The 21,436-nt window shown below is 41.9% G+C and overlaps 1 protein-coding gene across 2 annotated transcripts in view; it reads right to left on the bottom strand.

The window, feature by feature from the left end:
* Window positions 1-21,436, bottom strand: part of tarbp1 (TAR (HIV-1) RNA binding protein 1) — a 196,024-nt gene that overhangs the window by 112,687 nt on the left and 61,901 nt on the right. For both annotated transcript variants that reach the window (XM_041212283.1, XM_041212278.1), the window contains exons 14-17: window positions 19,036-19,197; window positions 14,182-14,375; window positions 10,749-11,010; window positions 10,267-10,449 (exon numbers count right to left, since the gene is read on the bottom strand). In XM_041212283.1, the coding sequence (XP_041068217.1) occupies window positions 10,267-10,449; window positions 10,749-11,010; window positions 14,182-14,375; window positions 19,036-19,197 (801 nt within the window). The remainder of the gene's footprint in view (window positions 1-10,266; window positions 10,450-10,748; window positions 11,011-14,181; window positions 14,376-19,035; window positions 19,198-21,436) is intronic.

The following is a 21,436-nucleotide window of genomic DNA, read 5'->3' as shown; positions in this document are numbered from 1 at the left end:
CAAGATATATTCGGAATGATTTAATGATGTTTTATCTTTTGGCACTCATATGTGTACCACCCCTTGGCCTCAGGATATTGATCACAGGAATGTCCTCCCTAAATAGCTCCTTTCTAAAATGACATTTCATAAAATAATGCACGGCATCATCTGGGGAGCCATTTGGACTCAGAGCAACAGTTAAAATTGTTGGTTTTGGCACATTAGCAAAGCAGAGTGGGAACTTGGTCCCAATTTCTGCACCTCCAAATGTTCTAAAAAAAAATTAGCTGAATTATCAAGATGTATTCAATGATCTGTGCTTCCCTACACTGAATAAAGTATTTTCCACCATGGATATGACTATATTCCCTCCCGCATAGCACAGATTTTAAGGGGAAAAATAAGCGCAACATCTTTTAATGATATCCATTCCCAAATGCTAAAATAACAAGAAAAATCAGGTGGATCATTTCAACTTAGGTTTGTGCAGCAAAATCTTAGTACTGATCATTTATAATGTTGTTCAGATTAAGAAAAACTTTATGCATTCAATATTTAGTTAATCATTATGATTTCAAATCCTGATCTTCATAATTTAATCCACTCAGCCAGGCCTTGATGAAGAATATGATAAACAGTTGCCAAGTGGGATACTGGGTCAAGGAGGTTGGGTTGCAGGGGAAGAGAGCAATCCAGAACACGCACAATCCTCTGAAGCAACCGGTTATGAAGCAGTACTGGTAGCGACCTGGGAGTAGGTTACTCAATCATTCTCTTTACCCATTAACCAATTAAAACTGCATGTGTGTCTGTATGTTTGCATTGGTGAATAATTCGCAAGTGACAAAAAAAGCAGTAGTTACATTTTTGGGTTTTTACTTAAGAGTCAATGGACGGTACTTAATGGAGGCAATGGGGATCTCGCCTGTCGGCTGAAGAGCTAGCGAGAGCCCCTCGTTGTTTCTTTTTGGGAAGGCTTGCTGCATTAAGTGCCAATCATTAACTGGGCAGTGGCTGCCTTCCCCCATATTAAGGATCTGAAGTCCTGCCTGCTGAGAACTGCCAGCCATTCAGAGGCCAGCTGTTTTTTCACTGCTCGGCAGCACCATTAGGAAGGCGGTGGCTGCTGCTGGTAGTACATCGCTTGGGAAGGAGGGTGTTGTCGCGGGAGAGGGAGGGGGGGACTCACGGGGGAGGGAGGGGGAAATCGCAGGGGAGTGAGGTGGGAGTCATTGTGGGGTCAGCAGGAGGTGGCTCTCAGCAGGACTCCCCTTCCCAATGCTCGGTCCCTCAATCAGGCACCGAGTGTTTACCAACAAGGGACCCATCCTGAAAGCTCGCAAGCAAATATGCCAGAGTTTAGGTGCACATAATAGCTGGTCTGTAAAAAATTAAAGGGAAAGACGCTTCATTCTTGCCACTGTCGTGCACAAACAACCCATCAGCGTGTGGGATTCTCTGTTTACGCATGAAAGAAGGACAGGCCACAAATTGGTTCATGAAGCATTATGAAAGATACTAACTTTTTCAGATCAATTTTAAGTCTTAATGATTGTCGGCTTGATTAACACCAACAAACTGCTATATTAATTCTGACAGCATTATCTTAGCAATTATCTCAACACATCATTTTCTAATATTCACTTGGTTTGAATCAGTTTTCCTTTGATCAAAAGCCATCTCATCTAATTTCATGTCATTATACCTGACACCAAGCATGTTTCAACTAGAAAACAGGTCCTGATATTAAGATTCAAGATGTAACACATGAGCTGTAGGGGGGGAAAAACATTAATTTTAAGGAAATAATGTGAATTTTAATCTGCAGATTAAACATGGTGGACCAAAGAATTGTTTATATAATTCTGAATTTATTCAACAAACTGGCCTGGTATACTTTGGATATCTCACTCTCTATCCAAAGCAGACTAGATATACCTTGCTTCGGTTCTGAAAGCAGCAGTTTCCATTGCATTCATTACTCTCCTGTTAATGCAATCATGAATTTAAAAGGTTTGCATTTCCGACAGGTCTTCAAACATCAATGTCTGTTTTGACTTGCTGAGCATTAAAAACCAAATAAGACAGACAGCTTTGATCCATTACTTCCATTAAAATATGGATCTCGGCTTGTAACAAAATTGTGCAAGGCTTCTGTTGCTGAATCTGTGATTTTTTTTTCCATGCTAAGCATTCATTCTGACAACTAAATAAGGTTCTGGGGCTGAATCACAATGTGTGTTCACTGGCATTTTAAAAAAATATATGTTTTACGTCAATTGTTCTTCTTCACAGCCTCCTGGGAGATAAATACCTAACCAGTAGGTGATAAATGCACATAACTTTCTGCTTATTGCTGCCAGAACACTGAAAATATGATTAGATTCTGCAAATTTGGGCTTTTTTTTTTGCATTGTAATCTCTTTTCTAGTACTGCATACCTCACAGCACCACTCACAAACAGAATATTAGATAGTTGGGAGTGAATCATGAATTTGTAATCCAACCTGTAGTAACTGACAATAATCAAAAGTAAAGCTCGATTGTCTGTTGGATCAAAGCTCAGCTCACCCTAGAGTGTCACTATAGTAGATGCTACGTGGAGGGAGAAGGGGAAGACCAATAGCATGACTGGTCATTGACTCTCCTTAGTGTAAGTGAATAGCTTGAGAATAGTGAGATAATCATTTTCCCAGACTATCAGACTGATTAAGGCAACGTGGCAGCAAATATCTCCAGCTTGGAAACATAAAGGATTCGAGGAAGGGAAGAACAGTAACCAGATAAACAGATGGTTATTTCTCTTCAATAAGTATGACAAATTACACTACAGCCAGAAATAAACTGAAAACCATATTTAAAGCAAAGTATATTCATTGCTTCTTCATATCAAACATTTGAATTAAATGACCATTAGTTAAAAATAACTAGAGGTCAGTACAGATCGGCAATGAAAAGAAAATTAGAATATAATGAAGATATTATTGCAAGTAATCTGCAGAAAAATAGATCTAAGCCTATGACTGAGTAAATGAATAATTCACCAGCAGCAGAGAATTAGGTCATACCCAAAGCTAATTTGTGGAGAAGTTGATAAACACACAAATATCCTCCAGTAATAGCAGATGGTTATAATCTACTTTTAGAAATCTAAAACATGAAACAATAAACACTATGAATCCAAGATCATAACTCAGGTTACATCATCAAGCTTTTCTGAAGGTTCGTTAAATCTATTTGCATAAACTTCAACATTCTATTTTAATCATCTGGAAAGAGACGACAGCATTTTCTGGAGATCAAATGTGCATTGAGAGAATAAGCTTTCATAATTTAGCTACTGAACAGTTCAATACACGAAATTCAAAATAGCAGCAAGAGGCCTTCAGTAACTGACAACGTAATAAGAGGATGTAGGCTTCATTTCTCCTAATTATAATATGAAGTGATCGTATAATCCTTACAGCTTTCCTATCTATCTTATCCACATGGAAATGCTTTTTCTGGAAAATTGTTCACCTCCAAATATTTTTCTTATAAATTCTCCCCTCCTATTTCCTCAGGCTACAACATATTTGTAGTAGGGGATATTGAGTTCAACCTTCTGCATCAATGCCATTTTGCAATAGTTTTCCCTGCCTACAGGAGAACATCTGATGATAAATGGGTGCCTTCCTTTGGCCGGGACTACCAAATCAAGGCAGTAATGCTTCCTCAAAAGCACGTAATTCAATTTTTACAATACTAATGATGTACTTACAGCTTAAAACACAGAGCTGGCTAAGCCCCCTTGAGGGATAGGTTATCCTGCTGAAAAGATAAGCCATCAGAGCACTCTGTTTATATGCTAATTGTACTGATTGGAATTGACTGCCAGTCAACCAGGTCTACAGCCAGCATAGAGTCACTAAAATAACTGCTGACCCTTCCACTCATGTCTTCATTACATCCTGAACATAAGGAAAAACAGTGGCCAGAATTTTACATCTCGTGGGTGGGTGTGCCCCCGACTCGAACGGACGTGAAATAGCACAAGATGACGTCGGGCGAGTGTCCCAACGTCATCCCACACATCAGCAATCTTCAGGTTAGCGGGCCGCCTCAGGTGTCGGAGCCATGCCCGCCAACAATTAAAGGGCCGCTCAAGGCCATTAAAAAGGCAATTGATCCCGATTTAACATTGCCCGTGCGATTTCACGATCATGGCACGGTCAAAACAGGCAGGCGGGCAGCCCCACTTTTAATGAAATCTCATCCAAGGGTGAGATAAAAAGGGTCTGCAGCATTGCCATTGTGAACAGCGAGGAGTATAGGAGATAGTTTGCTGCTGGTTGCTTATTTGAACCTGATAGCTTCATCTCCGTTCTGAGCTTCAGTCTTAGCATTTCTAGGCTTCAGTTCAGGTGTCTCCAAGGAACCGGGGGATTTTGACTGTGTAGACCCTTCCAGGCACCAGACAACCTTCTGCTACCCTGATAATGGGGATTGTGCTCTCCGCTGGTGGCACATCCTCTCAGGAGGAAGAGAGGGGCAGAAGAGAGAGGAGGCCAGGTATTCCTATGTAGCTTCCAGGGGAGCAACCTGCGGAAGGAGAGGAGCAGGCACATGGGGTACAGGGCCAGCAGGTAGACCAAGGCGGAAGGGGGTCGCAGAAGACGTCATAATCCTGCTGCCAGAGTTCACAGGTAGTGTTGCAGCTACCTCAACATGTCCGAGGTGCAACACCAAAGGATGCTCTGCCTCTCCCTATGAAAAAGGAGTAGGAGTAGGCCATTCAGCCCCTCGAGCCTGCTCCGCCATTTAATAAGATCATGGCTGATCTGATAGTAACTTGAAATCTGCATCATACACACCCCGATAACCTATCACCCTCTTGCTTACCAAGAATCTATCCACCTCTACCTTAAAAATTTTCAAAGACTCGGCTTCCACCACTTTTTCAGAAAAAGCATTCCAAAGACTCACGGCCCACAGTGAAAAATCTCACCTCATCTCTGTTTTAAATGGGCGACCCCTTATTATTAAATTGTGACTCCCTAGTTCTAGATTTTCCCACAAGAGGAAACATCCTCTTCACATCCACCCTGTCAAGACCCCTCAGAATCTTATACGTTTCAATCAAGCCACCTCTTACTCTTCTAAACTCCAGTGGATACAAGCCTAGTCTGTTCAACCTTTCCTCATAAGACAACCCACCCATTCCAGATATTAGTCTGGTAAACCTTCTCTGAACTGCTTCCAACGCATTCATATCCTTCCTTAAATAAGGTCACCAATACTGTACACAGTACTTCAGATGTGGTCACTTGAGTGCCCTGTACAACTGAAGCATAACCTCCCTACTTTTGTATTCAATTCCCCTCACAATAAATGATAACATACTATTAGCTTTCCTAATTACTTACTGCGCCTGCATTCTAGCCTTTTGCGATTCATGCACTGAGATACCCAGATCCCTCTGCATTTCAGAGCTCTGCAATCTCTCACCATTTAGATAACATGCTTCTCTTTTATACTCTTCCTGCCAAAATGGACAATTTCACATTTTCCCACATTATACTCCATTTGCCAGATCTTTGCCCAGGGAGACTGTGACCTCCATTTGTCAGATGATTGGACCTGAGATCACCTCCAACTGTGTGGGTGGATACCCCATGCCAGTGGCTCTTACGGTCACAGTGGCCCTCAACCTCTATGCCTCTGACTCCTTCCAGGGATCCTTGTGGAGTGTGCCAATCAGCTGTCCACAGTTGCATCAAGCTGGTGACAGAAGCTCTGTTCAGGTAGGTAATGACATTCATTCATTTCCATATGGAAGACACCAGCCAGACTGAGTGAGCCAGAGGATTTGCAGCAATTGCCAGGTTCCCCCACATCCAGGGTGCAATCGACTGCACACATGTAGCCATCAAGGCGCCAGCGGGTCAGCCAGGTGCCTTTGACTGGAATCCCTTCCTGTTAACAATGAACACCCAGTAGTTTGTGACCACAAGATGTGGATTCAGCAAGTCTGTGCAAGGTACCCTGGCAGCTCCCATAACGCTTACATCCTCAGACACTCACAGGTGCCACGGCCAGCTCGACTGGATGGATGGCTGCTGGATGACAAGGGCTATCCGTTGAAAAGGTGGCTTACAACACCTCTCCGCCACTCCAGAACAGAGGCTGAGCAGCATTGTAAAAGGAGTCATGCCTCCACCAGGGTAGTGATAGAAAAGGCCATAGGTCTTCTCAAGATGTGCTTCCAATGCCTGGGCAGTTCAGGGAGAGCACTAGAATTCCTCCCGGAATAGGTGTCGCTGATCGTGGTTGCATTCTGCGCTCTCCACAATCTGACTCTGGCAAGAGGGGACCCACTGGAGGACGAGGGTCTTCAGGAAGCTCCACAGGCCACGGATGATGAATCCGATGGTGAGTCAGAAGAGGTGCCCGGTGAAGAGCGCAGTGAAGATGTAGAGGAAGGCCTCTGGATCCTTCACGGAGGCAGGGACTTGATCCAACGCTCCTTCAGCTAGGTTGCCAAAGATCTGCTTCCACCTCATGCCAGGGGCGCCATCTCCATCCCAAATGTTTGAAATGACACTTTCCTTTGAACCCAAAGTCCACTCAGTACCTGTGCAATAAAGTTTAGAGTGACTCATGTCCAGCATGAGCTAGTAACATGCCCTGCACCTATAAAATAAGTGACGCATACTCAGGCCATTAAGACAAAAGCAAAATTTATATCATGTTGGTACTCACACCAAAGGAATGTAACAATATATCGTGTTAATGGTCACGACCAGTAAACATGTTAACAAACATGGCAGAACGGAAAATCACCCATGACCAGACCCTCTTGTGGTCACGGTGCCTTAAACTTATGTTTGCGAGTGTTGCATCTTGTTGTCCCTGCCCTCGCTAGCAGCAGTATTGGAGGCAGCCTGCTGACTGTGCTGTCCTCTTAACCTTGATGACTTTGGCAGTCGTCCTCTGACCAGTGGAGGCTGTGCTGGCCCCACCTAGGAAGGAGCAGCCAGTGACACAGCTGACCTCTCCCCAGTCATTGCAGCCTCATCACATGCCACGGTCACTGGCAGAGGAGCTGCTGCCATCATCCAGAGCGCCCTGTGAGGAGCCCGCAGAAACAACAAGCAGCTTGTGCGCCAACGTGAGGTCGCTCTGGATGTCCCTGTATGCCATTAATGGACAGGCACCTAGCTGGGGTACTGGGTGCCTCATCCATCTCCTATATTGGCACTGATCTCCTGAGGTAATTGCCTCTGTGAGAGCTTGCAGGTCCAAGTGCAACTCCAGATTCTGTCCCTGGAGTTGCCTCTCTATGAGTTGCCACTCTCTCAATAGAGGAGGCAGTGTGCTCGGCGATGAGGGTCCACACAGTGTTCATGCTCCGCAAGGACTCCTCCATAAGAGAGATCATGGCGTGCATACCCTCATGGATGTCTGCCAGATCCTCCTGCACATTGTGTTGGACATCCAGCATCTGCCACCTAATGGACAAGAGGCTCATCATCTGCCTTTGAATCAGCATCGCTCTGGTCTCCAGCAGTCCTATGACTGCCAGCGCCCTGGGCACTTTCTGCCTCCGACTGCTCCTTAAGCGAGTGAGAAGTGCCCTCACCGCTATGCACTGACATTCTAGCAGATGATCTAGTGTGCACCGAGGTGCTGGTATCTGCGCTGGTGCTTGGTGCAGAGAGGGGGTATGACGTAGGTGCATCCAAAGCCCAGTGGTCCTCTGGCATCAAGGGTGGCTTTTCGGGGTCCTATGTTCATGGGTGAGCTGGCAATTCCAGGGGGAAATGATGACATGTCATTAGTTTAAGTCATCACACTGTCACTGTGCATGCCAGGCACCCTGGTGAGACAATGGAGATCTGCATCATAGTGCCATCGTCTTTCGATGATTAATGGGGACTCCAGGTTTGAGGCTCCCATTAATGATGAGGCTACACAAGAACGTTTGCACAATCCGACACTCTCACCTCTGTGTGCTGCACTTTTACCTTCGTCAGACACCACTGCCTCTCCACAGCTGGCTGACCGAGGTGGGTGGCAGCTCTCCAGCTCCAACGCATCCGTCTGATATCTTGTCAGAATGAGGAGGTTTGGGGGGCCTCCATCCATCTTAGTTCTTTCATTGGTGTTATGGCTTCTCTTCTCCTGAAATGGCAGAAGAGCACTGATTTGACCATTCTCTGCCTGCAACACCATTGCAGCCTGGTAAACCATCCAACCTGGCACCGGTGGCCAGTGACAGTTGGCTCTCAGACTCTAACACCCCTGAGCTCCACGGGGTGGTGGGTAGCCAACCCTTAACACTTCTCCACACTGATCCATGCCAACTCGGTACTCACCATTGCCGAGCACAGCAGATCGTTGAACCTTTTGCGGCACTGCACCCATGTGCGCCACACAACGTTGTGGCCGCTGACCTCAGCTGCCATCTCCTCCCATCCCTGGGTACTAGAGTGTCTGACCTGACACTGGCCTCCTCCACAAGAACTGCGAGGCATTCGTCCAAGAAACGGGGTGCCGAGTGCCCACCCGGCTTGCCCTCCGCCCTGATGCCCCCAGTCACCGGTGAGGCCATTGTTCGAATGAAATGGTTTCCTGGACAGATTCCAAAGATTCTCCCCTGGCAGATTTCAGGGAGCTGCCTCTACCAATTTTAAAGCGCCCGGCAGGTCCCCATTGGACCCAGTGCCCGACAGGCTCCCGTCTGGCCCTTCCCGACCATTGAGAAGATGCATTTCACACTGGGTGGACCTTAATTGGCCACCCAGCCTGAAATCGCGTTTGTAACGCGATCGCGGCCGGGAGCAGATTCCATATCCGCTTCTGCTCCTGCCGACCTGGCACACACACACCAAGCATGAAATTCAGACCAGTAGGTATTTGTTTTAAAAAACGAGGCACAAGAGTTGGCTGACCAATCAGCCCCTCAGAAAGGCTGTGTAAAGAATGACGAATACGGTTGGCAAGGATGGGCTAATGAGCGTTATAACCACTACATGAATATTTTAATGAAGTGGAAAAGGAAGTCCCAGAAATAACTCAGATTTTCTATGTGGTCATCAAGAATCACAGGCGGATTTAATGGCTGCAGCAAGGGGGTCCATACACCGGCAACCCCACCGTGGCCATATTCGGGAGGCCCCATGGATTTGTTCCAATCTGGCACTTAACTAAGCAGTGTTGGGCCTCCCATTGAATTAAGCCCGGTGCCAGGAGGAGGAGGGGCAGGGCAGTCAACAGCAATGGTTTGGGGGTGCCTCCCTGAGGTGTCCTCTTTTCCTGATAGCCAGGTCTATTAATTGGGCACATAATGCCTGAAAATGAGGCCACTCCCTGCCCCACCCCCCCCCAGCAGTAGGCCGCAGGCTAACCCGGGAGGATTTGCTTTGCTTTGTTCCACATGGTGAGTTCCCTGCCTGTCGCTGGTGGAATACCAGAGATAACGGGAAAAGACCCTTAAGTGGCTACTTATGGACCTCAGTTGGTCTTAGTCATCCACCCTTCTCGTCCAGAGCTTGATTAGGGGGAGTTGGGAAGGCAGCGGGATCTTCACCCTGCACCCTCCCGCCTGATCACATTGCCCCTCAAACTTGTCTTGGGGAGGGGGGGGTTATTAAATTACACCCCTCTAAAATTTTTGATTTAAAATAACCACAGCTAATTTGGTTATGCCTTAAGCTTGGCTGAGGCTGTACCCTGAAAACTTCCCTTAGGTTGGAAGCCGTATATGATCTTGCCTGGAAATTTCAAAGAGAAAAGGGATTACAATTAATTGTTCCCATGCTCTTAATATCTTGTCTGGTACCAGTATGAAACAGCCATTGATACAAAACACATAAATTCTCTTTATGCTCAAAATTATGAGGGATCTTAATTAGGAGGAACCATTCCCACTGGCAAGAGCGTCAATAGCCAGATGACATGTATCTAAAGTAACTGGCAAAAGAATCAGAGGGGAAATCAGGAGAAATATGGGTATGCGCTGGCATGTGCTGCAAAAAAAAGGTGATACAAGCAGATTCAATAATGACTTTCAAAAGAGAATTGGATATACACTTGAAAAGGAAAAATTTACAGAGCTATGGGGAAAGAATTGGGGAGCTGGACTGATCAGATAGCCCTTTCAAAGAGCTGAGATAAGCATGATGGGCCAAAAAGCCTCCTTCAGTGCTGCTACAATTCTGTGAATTATTTAATAATAATAATAATAATAATAATTCACAAGAATGGATCTTATTAAATGGGAGCTGGTAAAGCATATCTTACCTCTTTCACTTTTATTCCAATGCCACATTCCCCAGTTATGCTAAGGAGCTGTTGGTGAAAGGCAATCTGTATGTAAGCATTTAAAGTAGGCCAAAAATGCAGCTGGTTGCTGTTCAGGTCCAGAACAGCTTTCCATGCCAGATCAAGAGATTTCACACAAAGAGACTCTTCTGACCTGTAAAGCTGAATAAATCAAGAAGTTCAATTGCACAGTAAAACTCAGTCAAATAAACAGATTGAAATTTCATTACAGCTTGCATATATTTCTATCACAAATTGTTAGAAGGAGCATTTACAGACCTACAAAGATTAAAAAACAGTATAATTATAGTTACAAATACGCAGTTTTTGATCAGCATGAGCATGAAAGCTATATTTTATATTTGCAAGAATAAAAATAGCAATAATATTTACTGCAGGAATAAATGAGCAAAGTCTTAGTTCCTACCAGTCAAATATCTGTCATATTTAACCTTGCTCACCTTAGGAATGAGAATCTTCATGCATTGCAGTATGGGGAGCACTTGGTCCGATGGAACAATGTTAACCGCTTCTATGCAGGCATGGAGAATGAGTGCTGGATTTTCTACAACAGGTAATGAAAGCTCACAACTCTTGTCGGCTACACTTTCAGATGACTGCTCAAATTTGTTCCAAATAAAATAGATGCAGGCCCACTGATCATGGACATACTGTGTAGATATCTTTCCCCAGCCCTGAGCTGAAGATCCATCCGCTAAAAGTCTAAACCAAAAAAAGAATGTGTTTTTTTAAACAAGGAGCAGTAGAGCACTAACATAACATTTTACAGTAGTATAAATTCTGAAAATGTAATGAAATGCAAAGCCATCATGTAATGTCAACATACAAAATATCCTGCTCCTCCCACATTTAAGGTCTGGAAATGCCTCTTACTACTTATCTACTGCATTCACTGCTCCCAATGCAGTTTCCTCTACATTGGAGAGACCAAACGCAGTCTGGGTGACCACTTTGCGGAACACCTTCGGTCTGTCCGCATGCATGACCCAGACCTCCCTGTCGCTTGCCATTTCAACACACCACCCTGCTCTCATGCCCACATGTCCGTCCTTGGCTGCTGCAATGCTCCAGTGAAGCTCAACGCAAACTGGAGGAACAGCACCTCATCTTCCGAGTAGGCACTTTACAGCCTTCCAAACTGATTACTGTTTTCAACAACTTTAGATCATGAACTCTCCCCTCCATCCCCACCCCCTTTCCAATCCCCCTTTTCCCAATAATTTATATAGATTTTTCTTTTCCCACCTATTTCCATTATTTTTAAATGTATTTCCATTCATTGTTTTATCTCTACCTTTTAGCCTATTTCGATCCCTTCCCCCCACTCCATCCCCACTAAGGCTATCTGTACCTTGCTCGTCCTGCTTTCTAGCCTTAATGTCACCATTAGCACATTTCTTAGCTAATATCACCACCGTCAACACCTTTTTGTCCTTTTGTCTATGGCATCTTTTGGCTATCTCCACCTATCACTGTCCCTCTATTCAGCTCTACTTGTCCCACCCCCTCCTTAAACCAGCTTATATTTCACCTCTTTTCTATTTTTCCTTAGTTCTGCTGAAGAGTCATACAGACTCGAAATGTTAACTGTGTTCCTCTCCGCAGATACTATCAGACCTGCTGAGTTTTTCCAGGTATTTTTATTTTGGTTCCGGAAATGCCTCTTACTATTCACCCAAAAATGATAAATTGCCTTAGACTCTCAAACTCATACAAGGAGTTTGAAGCATAGGTGCTTGCACCAACTTAAAAAATAAGCCACTAAAAGCAGGATAACTGGACAATTCCAGAGACCTCTGCTGTAAATATGCAAGGATAGAATTCTTGTATCATGACAGTACTGTGCACTCTGGAGTGCCGACGCCTAGAATTTGTTGTCCCCTTATTCACAATATGTCTTCTGGAGGAAGTTAAAAAATAACAACATTAAAACATTTGACAGCGAGTAGAAAGTTTTCACCATAATTAACAAACTTTACTCCAAATCGTTATCAAAAATCCTGCGGGAACCCTGTGTCATGAAATTATAATTAGATTTATTAAATTACTATAAACCAGTACACCTAACGTGCTGGGGTGGATTAGGACTTGGGATTCTATCTGTTGTGCACATCTTGTGTGTTTGTAAAATCATAAATGTTTACATAGTTACAATAATAAATGCCTCATAATTATTAGCCTTGGCTAGCACTGCATCTGACTAAACATCAGACCGTCTGGCTTACTAGCATCTTGCATCACAGTACCAAATTTGGTTCAACTGCACCAATTCTTCCTCAAGTTGTTGTATTTGCTGACAGCTTTTTGTTATTAAAATTCCAGCTTTCTGATTGATGAAACTTTAAATGAAAAAAATGATGAATTTGCAGCAGATGGGATAATACTTTGAAATGCATTTGAAAGCTGCGGGCTTTAATGGCAAAAGCAGCCTTTGTGTGATCACGTTAATTGTAAGCATACTCTTTGCTTATTAATAGATTGAATTTTTGTTGTTTAACACAGCCATCCATTCTGGAACGTGTTGTCTGATGGGTTGAAAAACTTGGCATATTTATTTCTGATAAGGTGAAGTAAAGAGCTGTTGGCACTAACTCAGAGCTCACATGCAACTTGGGTGATTATTATGGACAGAATAATATTGTTCTAGGAATACTGAATTATATATTAAAAAAACACTGCTGACTTCATATTCATGTGTGGTTCTACTATAACCTCAGATTCTGATTAGCTGGCAAATCACTAATTCAATTAAAAACATCTGGTGTGCAGGCTGGTCAACACAATATAGGTTGTTGTGTCATTAGCCACCCAAGAAAGCAGGCAGAGCGCTTGTTCCCATTCCACTATTTATGCTGCCCATTGTTGAGTTGTCTGCTACGATGGGTATAAGCAGGTCTCGGGGCATCCCACTCATCACTTTTCGTATGGGGAAAAGAACTAACCTTCACTGGGCACTTTGCCAATATCAGGTCATGTGTTGGACCTGGCAACATTTGAACAATTCACTTCAAGTTCCTTCCAGTCAACATAAAAAATTAAGCCAGGCAGAAAAATAAATAAGTGCTAAGACTGATTATTTTTAATATCACATGGACAATTCTCCCAAACTCTAATCTTGTTGAGGTTGGTTTCCTTTCCCGAACAAGTACGGCTATTACATCAGTGTATTGACTTGGATACCTCCCAAACACAGCCAGAAAGGGTTTTAATCCAAGCTGGATACCAAGGAATTATTAGCTTACATGTCCTCTAGCTGGTGTCAGCTGAGCTGCTTACTGGTGAGTTTGGAGATCTGAAATTTGGGCTAACCTGGATCTGGGAGAACTAAGCTGCAAGTGGGGAGTCGGCGGCCTAGAAGTTTTATCACTGAGCTAGTATTCTAGAGACCCAGGGTAAAGCCCTGGGGACTGGGGTTCAAATCACACCACGCCAGATGGTGAAATTTGTAATTCAGCTAAAATCTGGAATTAGAAAGTCTGATGAGACCACAAAACCATTGCAGATATAGCTCACTAATGCCCTTTTGGGAAGGAAATCTGCTGGCCTTACCTGGTCTGGCTTACATGTGACTCCAGACCCACAGCAATGTGGTTGACTCTTAAATGCCCCCTGAACAAGGGCAATTAAGGATCGGCTATAAATGCTGGTCAAGCAAGTGACGCCTACATCCCATGACCAAATAAATTTTAAAAATTATTAGACTTTTGAAGTAGATAGAATAGCACTTCTTGGATGGATAAGTAAGTTACAGTGAAACTCCATACTCTAATTTTCTCTGATCTCTAATATTCACTGGAAACCTTTAATATTCATTTTGGACTTCCCTGCACACTAGTTTCACATTTTAAATAGTAAATTATTTGGATTACTTACCCATTGTCTTGCTTATTGCAGAAAGGTTTCTCAAGATTCTGGTTGAAGGGGCCAATTAAAACAGATTTGACCAGTGTCTTGACAGCCTCAAGGGAGTCAAGCTGCACCTCTGGATACTGGGTAGTAATCTTGCAAACCCAAGCTAAAGAAGCTCTAGCAACCACCATTTGGATTTGTTGTCCTAACTTCAGAACCTGTGACACAAAACAAAGCTGAACTTATTTACCTTCAGATTAACTCTATAGGCATTCATATCTCACAATTTTGCATGTTGGTTAATAGTAAACAATTTAAACAGAGTGGCACATTAAATTTGCATGGCTTTAGGCAGGGAAGACAAGTGGTGTAGTGGTAATGTCACTGGACTAATAATTCAGAGGCTCAAGCTAATGCTCTGGGGACAAGGGTTCAAATCCTACCTCAGCTGATGGAATTTCAAATTTAATTCATTTAAAAATCTGGAATTGAAAGGCAGTCCCAGTTAATGGTGCCACGAAACACTGATTATTGTAAAAACTCATCTGGTTCTCTGTCTTTTAGAGAAGGAAATCTGCCATCTTTCCCCAGTCTGGCCTACCTGTGACTCCAGACCCACAGCAATGTGGTTGACTCATAACTGCCCTCTGAAATGGCCTAGCAAGCCACTCTGTTCAAGGACAATGATGGATGGGCAACATACTGGCCTTACCAGCAACACCCACATCCCATGAAAAGATTAAAAAGCCTCATTTTAACAAGTGCATAAAAAATTAACAAAGCTTTATAAGAATTTATATATTTACAGCATCTTTAATATAGAAAAAAATCAAGGAGGCGGCCCAAAACAATGCTTTGCCTCATGTAAAGGAATGCGTTGGTAATGGTACTGGTCTAACAATTCAGAGGTTCTGAGTTCAAATCAAAAATTTGGAATTGGGACTCAATAAACCTGATAAATTTATGGGCTAGCATCAGAAAAACTGACCATGAAGACTGTTAAATGATCATTAAAAACTCAACTTGCTCACTCAGGGGAAGCACCCTCTCCATTCAGCCTATACGTGGCTCTAGTCCACACCAAATGGTTACTTCTAAATGCCCTCTGAATAGAGGAGTGAGCCACTCAAGTAGCTATTTGAGAAGGCGAACCACTACCTTCTCAGGATAACTAGAAATGCATCACCACATCCCAAGATCAATGTTTTAAAATAGAAACATATAACTTACTTTCATGAAAGAAATGCAGACTTAGAAGCGACATTGTTGAGATTTTTAAAAATAGATTTTATTGAATTTCATAGAGGAGACTGGTGAACTGGGGCCATAATTATAAAATGCACAAAGATGCTAGGAAACAATTATCTTCCCAGTGAGTCTGAGACAGATTGCCAAAACATGCTGCAAATACTGATTCCCTACAATTCTTCCTAAAGGCAATAGACAAGTTCCTGAGGAAGGAGGACTTCAAATTAGAAATGGTAGTTGCAAATATGATAGATATGTGAAGTACCATAACCTCCTGAAGGTTACTTGATTGCATCCAGGGTCCAGGAGAAATTTCCTGGAGCTTTTTCCTATTAAACTGAGGTTCTTCAAAGTAGTTTTACAAATGGAGGAGATCTAATAAAGCCAAAGAAGTTGGCTTTAAGGAGGACTAGGATAAAGCCAAAAAGGTAAGAGGTAGTAAGCTGCTCACTAGACTCGAGAGAAACATGAAGATATGGCCTTTGACTAAACTTGGAGAAAACAAGCCATATAATTCTCACTTGCCCACTGAAGGACACCTCTAAAAATAACTTTACAGAAGTTGGAACTGAAACAAACTGATCTCAGGCACTTCAAGAGGCCAGGCGATTGTGAAGCAGAATTTTTACGTGCAATAAGTAAAGTATTTTTAGGAGAAAGAAAAATAGGCCTGATTAAACCAAGATGTATAGTGGGCCTCACAGAAGGGAAGAGTGGAGGTATGATATCTTCAATGCCAGCTGGAAGAACATCAGTTACTTCACTGCCACAGGTAGAAAGGTCAGAGAAATAAAAGCAGCAGTTAAATCAGACAAAGATAGTAAAGAACTCCCAGAGGGCACCTCAGTTGCCTGACAGGGTCGAACAAGATGGGCCTCGGGAGTGTGATTTGTTGAGTGGTATTCTGCAGGAGGCATCCAAGCAAGAGGGTTAAAAGACAGGGTCCAATTTAAAAGTTAATAAAGAAGGCAAGGAAAATATACAGGAGGTTAATTGAAATCGTCGGGCCTTCAGGATTATTGGCAGGACAATTTTTAAACAAAAACTCAAAGGGCTTTTTACAACAATGAAAAACTTTAAAACGTAATCATCCACCATACCATAATAGGGGACATCTTGTGTGCCCATGATTTCCAAATTCCCAATCTTGGCTATGCTGTCAAGTAGAGGTGAAGAGTGATGGAAGGGGGAAATGAGGGAAAAATTATTCCAGGCTTCATTAATATTCCCAATGCATGTTAAGAACAGGATTCTCAGAGATTTGAAAATACCTCGATGCTCTTAGCCCAAATCATTGCATAGGACAAAAAAACTTAAGTTGAAGTAATAACATGTAAAAAAAATGCTTTAAATATATGCATTTACATATACAGACGTCATTTGGTATATAATGAAGATATTGGTAAGTACTTTACCATGAAAGGGTCAGAGTCAAGGGATTTTTTAAATAATTTATTTAAAGGAAAGAAGACATGGTGGAATAAATCTGCAGCAGCAAACAATTGCCAAAGCAGGGGCCAAGTAAATAATCCAGGAATTATGCGTTGCAGAGTTCAATGTGTTTAAATGTTTCTAGGTGTTTTGTCACCTATTCTTTTGAACTTCTACACTATTACTTTATTTTCTAAAGCACACTTATCCAAAGAGAATATCCAGCATGTTTTGTTGTTGTCGTCCTTCGAGGTGAGGATGACCTTGTCCATCATCTGGGTGTTTGGTAGGGTTTCGGTGGGTACGTAGATGACTATTAATAGAGATCTGTGCCCAGAAGGTTCTGCTGCAAACAGACTGTTTACTGCAGATAACTTGTTTTGGACAGGCTGCTGGCTCAGGATTTTCTCTCTGCCTCTGATGTACACTTGCCTCCTCTTTACCTCTCTTTCCTCTTTTAGACACTCTCTCAAACCTATCTTGTGACCAAGTTTTTGGCCATCTGCCCTAATGTATCCTTATGTGGCTCGGAGTCAAATTTTGCTATGTAATGCTCCTGTGAAATACCTTGGGGTGTTTAATTACATTAAAGACATAGAAACATAGAAAACAGGAGCAACTGTAAGTCATTTGGCTCTTCGAGCCTGCTCCACCATTCAATATGATCATGGCTGATCCTCTATCTCAACTCTATATAAATACATCGCTGTTGTTTCTAAAGTCCAAACTCAACATTACACAATTGCTACTCTCTGATCTATCTCATCTTCCCTTTTATCCTCTTCAATTTTTGTGGTGTCCTACAGTATGAGGCTTGATTATTTCTCATGATTTCACTCAAGGTAAGTAGTTATCCATAAAGTGTTAGATTGAAAACAAAAACAAAAATACCTGGAAAAACTCAGCAGGTCTGGCAGCATCTACAGAGAGGAGCACAGTTAACGGTTCGAGTCCGAATGACCCTTCAACAGATTGAAACGGTTTCCTCTTGTCCAGATGCTACTATGGTCAATGGTCAGTTAAAATTGTTACCTTTGTGCATTGCATAAGACTAAAGTAGTAGTTGGGTACAGTGATCTGTTAAGGCAAAAATACTTGATAGGGCCAAAAAAAATTACAAGCCTTTAGGGAAAGAGCAGGTAAGCGGAACTAACCAAGACAGCCGACACAAGCCAAATAGCCTTCCTCCGTACAATATCGTACTATGAAATTTGTGCATCTGCCAATTATTTATTGAAATTAATAAATAGTTAAGATTTATGAGTGAAATATTTGGAGGGGGTATAATTTGGCTGCTCCAGTCGCTCAAGGCTTTCATCAAACAATACCAGCCCTTACTGTAGCGTGCAGTCAAGGTGTTCTCCAGAAATGTCACTGAATTTTTCACAAGGGAAAACAAAGGAGAGTGACAGGTATGGAAATTAATTATATAAAGGAAAATTAACATGGAAAGTTTAACCACAGCAATTATCCTTATCAAAATAAAAACATCTGGGAGTAAAAGTCAGTGGACATTTGAAGTTAATACTACCAATCCCCAAACACATGGCATCTGCTGATTGTGTTATTTTTTAAAATTTTTAATTTATTTTGAAATAGATACTTAAATTGGAACTCTGATGTGCTTTCTGAGGTCTGCCAAATTTTTGCAAAAATAAAGAATTAAAGCTGTCCTATTAATTATTAAAACTGTAAGTAAATGTATATGTAGAAGTCCATATGGCTGACTAATATCTTTTTTTATAAACTGCTTTAAAACCCTCAACCTTTTGCAGAAGCATTTGATTTGAAATTGTTCTTATATTTCAAGTACACAGGTATTATTTACATGAGAAACTGTTTCCATTAGCAGGAGGGGTGGCAACCAGAGGACAGATATTGAAGAGAATCTGCAAAAGGGAAGGCAAAGAGAATTTTTTCTACGTAATGCAATGTATATGATCAGGAAAGCACAGCCCGAACTGGTGGTGGAAACAGATTCAAGAGTAACTTTCAAAAGGGAATTGGATATATACTGGAATTGGAAAGATTTAAAAGGGCTTTAGGGAAAGAGCAGGGGGAGGATGACCAATTGGTTAGCTTTTTCAAAGACCTGGCACTGGGCAATTCTGTTCTGTAAGAAGTGGTGGGGGAGATGGGGTTGAGTATAAGTATTCTGATACATTAGGCAATATACATTAGAATGGAAGGATAGAGTACCTCGTTATCATTGGGAGCCTGAAGATACTGAATCGAAACCTGTGTCAGGGAAGAGATGTAGCTCCAAATGCAGGAACCTCTCGTCCAGCCCACCGTTGAAAGTGTCTTTACTACCTCACTCATCACAGCAAGATAGAGGCGACATCTGTCAAGGTCCAAAACCTCAAATTAAGGAGAAACATAGTGGATTTAAAACAACTGAGGGGAAAAAATGGGCCTTGATGCTTACTTGTTCAATGACCACTGCTTAGTACAACGAGACAATAATCATACCAAAACCTTCTCTAATCCTACTTTTAAAAATCTCCAGACAGGGTGCACTTTAATGAATTTCCTTGCTTACTATTCCTAACAGAAGTGACAGAAGCCCATTAAACACGTGTTTACAATTTCACTACAAAATCACTAACAGAAGGAATTATCTCGCAGTGTGTAACAACTGCTACCCCTCCCTATGCACCAATGCCAGGACAGCACACAAGGAATCATGCAAGAAACTCGGCAGCATTGTTCAAATCAAAACAACTCTCTTGGGGTTAAAAATTGGCAACTGCCAAGCTTTTTGGAAGCTTACGAGCTCCATTTTGAATCCCCAGAAAACAATATTATCAGAGGGCATCTGTTTTTCCAAAGTGTGCTGCAAATGTCAAAATGTGGCAACAGGTTACTAACATAGTTTGTCAGTGTTTATTAATTCTTTAAGATCACATATTTTTGTAGTTTTAAAACACAGACTCTTGTTTTCACAAAGTATCTTGAGGGAGATGATTAAAATGTTTTGAGACATGGCAAGTTTAAGCAGCAGAAAGCCACAATATCAGTTCCTCATGAATTCCAAATGCAGGTGGTTATTCACATCATTCTACTAGAGAACTGTATTTAGCTGAAATAAACCTAGTGGAAATTGTTTGTTTTTTTACCCTCACAGGGGAAATTAACTTATACCCTGTGTGAGAAATACATATTTTTTAATGTTTTTGGTGAATATTGTGTTATTCTGTGAAAAAGGCTGTGTGTGTGTATACGTGCGCACGTGTGTATGACTTAATTAAGCTGGGCAAAGTTTAAAAGGAGACAGGGGGTTTAAAACATGAAAAGGACAGAGGTGTTAGGCTTGAGGTACAAGTGAATAGGTTAGATCTAACATTTGCATTTTTAGATAAGTGGAGAGTTTGTTTGAATATCAAAGGGAAGTCAGAGGTACAAAGAAACATGTTTGCATCTTGCAGGAGTTCCACAGGTAAATAGAAGTGGGGATATTATACTTTATCGGCCCGAAAGCAAAGACAAGATGGAAACATGAAAGATCTTATATTTGGAAGGATTTGAGTTTCAACAAGGTATGAGTACAATGGAACCTGGGATGAAAGAGAAAAATCATATTTTAGAGTTACTGCGGCGGTCTTAGGGTAGCTGTTGAGCTGGAACTGAGAGATGAAGCTGCTGAACTGTGGCTCTGGGCTGTGAGAAGATGAAGTTTGAATCAGCTATCCAGTTAAGCCAGAAAAGTCTTGGGCTGCAAAAAGCAGTTTTATTTTGAGGTTTGAATTTTCCCAACAGTGTGGAAGAGAGTTACAGGTCATGTGGTATTCCCTTATTACAGCAGTTTGCCTTGGGTAATATTACTACATTTTTATAGTTAAACATCTATAAGGGAGTGCTACCTGGAAGGTGTTTACTTGTGGGTCTGACCAAGTAGAATGTCTTTTTGGGGGAATATTTTATAAGACTAAGTTTAACTATGTAACTGTAATCTTGTGTGCTTACGTCTTTTATTAATTCTTGTTAATAAAACTTTTACTTTTAGTTTTTAAAATCCCAAAAACGTTACTGGGTTTCTTGCTGCTGAGATCAGTACGTCTTCTTCTCATTTGCAGAATTAAAAAAGGGTATTACCCGTAAGCCATGTTTTCCTCTGGGATTTGGTTTGCGCAGCAATTAACATCGGCTGTGGTCATAACCTGTTTATACCAACTTCTGGTGCCTTGGTAATTAAATCCACAATGTCCGGTTACAAGGAGCTTTCATTTACACTGCTGATTCTCAACAGAGAACTTGTCTAGGCATAATTATTTCATCGTTATGAATTTAACATTTTTATTTAAATCATTTAACAGGCTGGATGCATGGATTTGTAGACAAATTGGAGTGGATTTTTATTTTCACCATCTAGCATACAAATCAAATGCCTTTTATAGAACCTGCTTCATTTTCATTGTATTGAAAGGCTATCTCAATTAATCTGTTTAGATTTCATAAGAATATAAGTGGTCCACTTAGCCCCTTAAACCATTCACTCAGATTATGTCTGATCTTGGAAATTTTAAATGATGCAACATCTACTACCTTCTGAGAGACAGAGTACCAGGTTTCCACTACCTATGTGAAAAATTGCTTCCTA

The sequence above is a fragment of the Carcharodon carcharias genome, chromosome 2 (genome assembly GCF_017639515.1).
Source record: "Carcharodon carcharias isolate sCarCar2 chromosome 2, sCarCar2.pri, whole genome shotgun sequence".
NCBI classification, from domain to species: domain Eukaryota; kingdom Metazoa; phylum Chordata; class Chondrichthyes; order Lamniformes; family Lamnidae; genus Carcharodon; species Carcharodon carcharias.
Note: the sequence above shows the minus strand (reverse complement) of the source record. Positions and strands in the feature narration are given on the sequence as shown.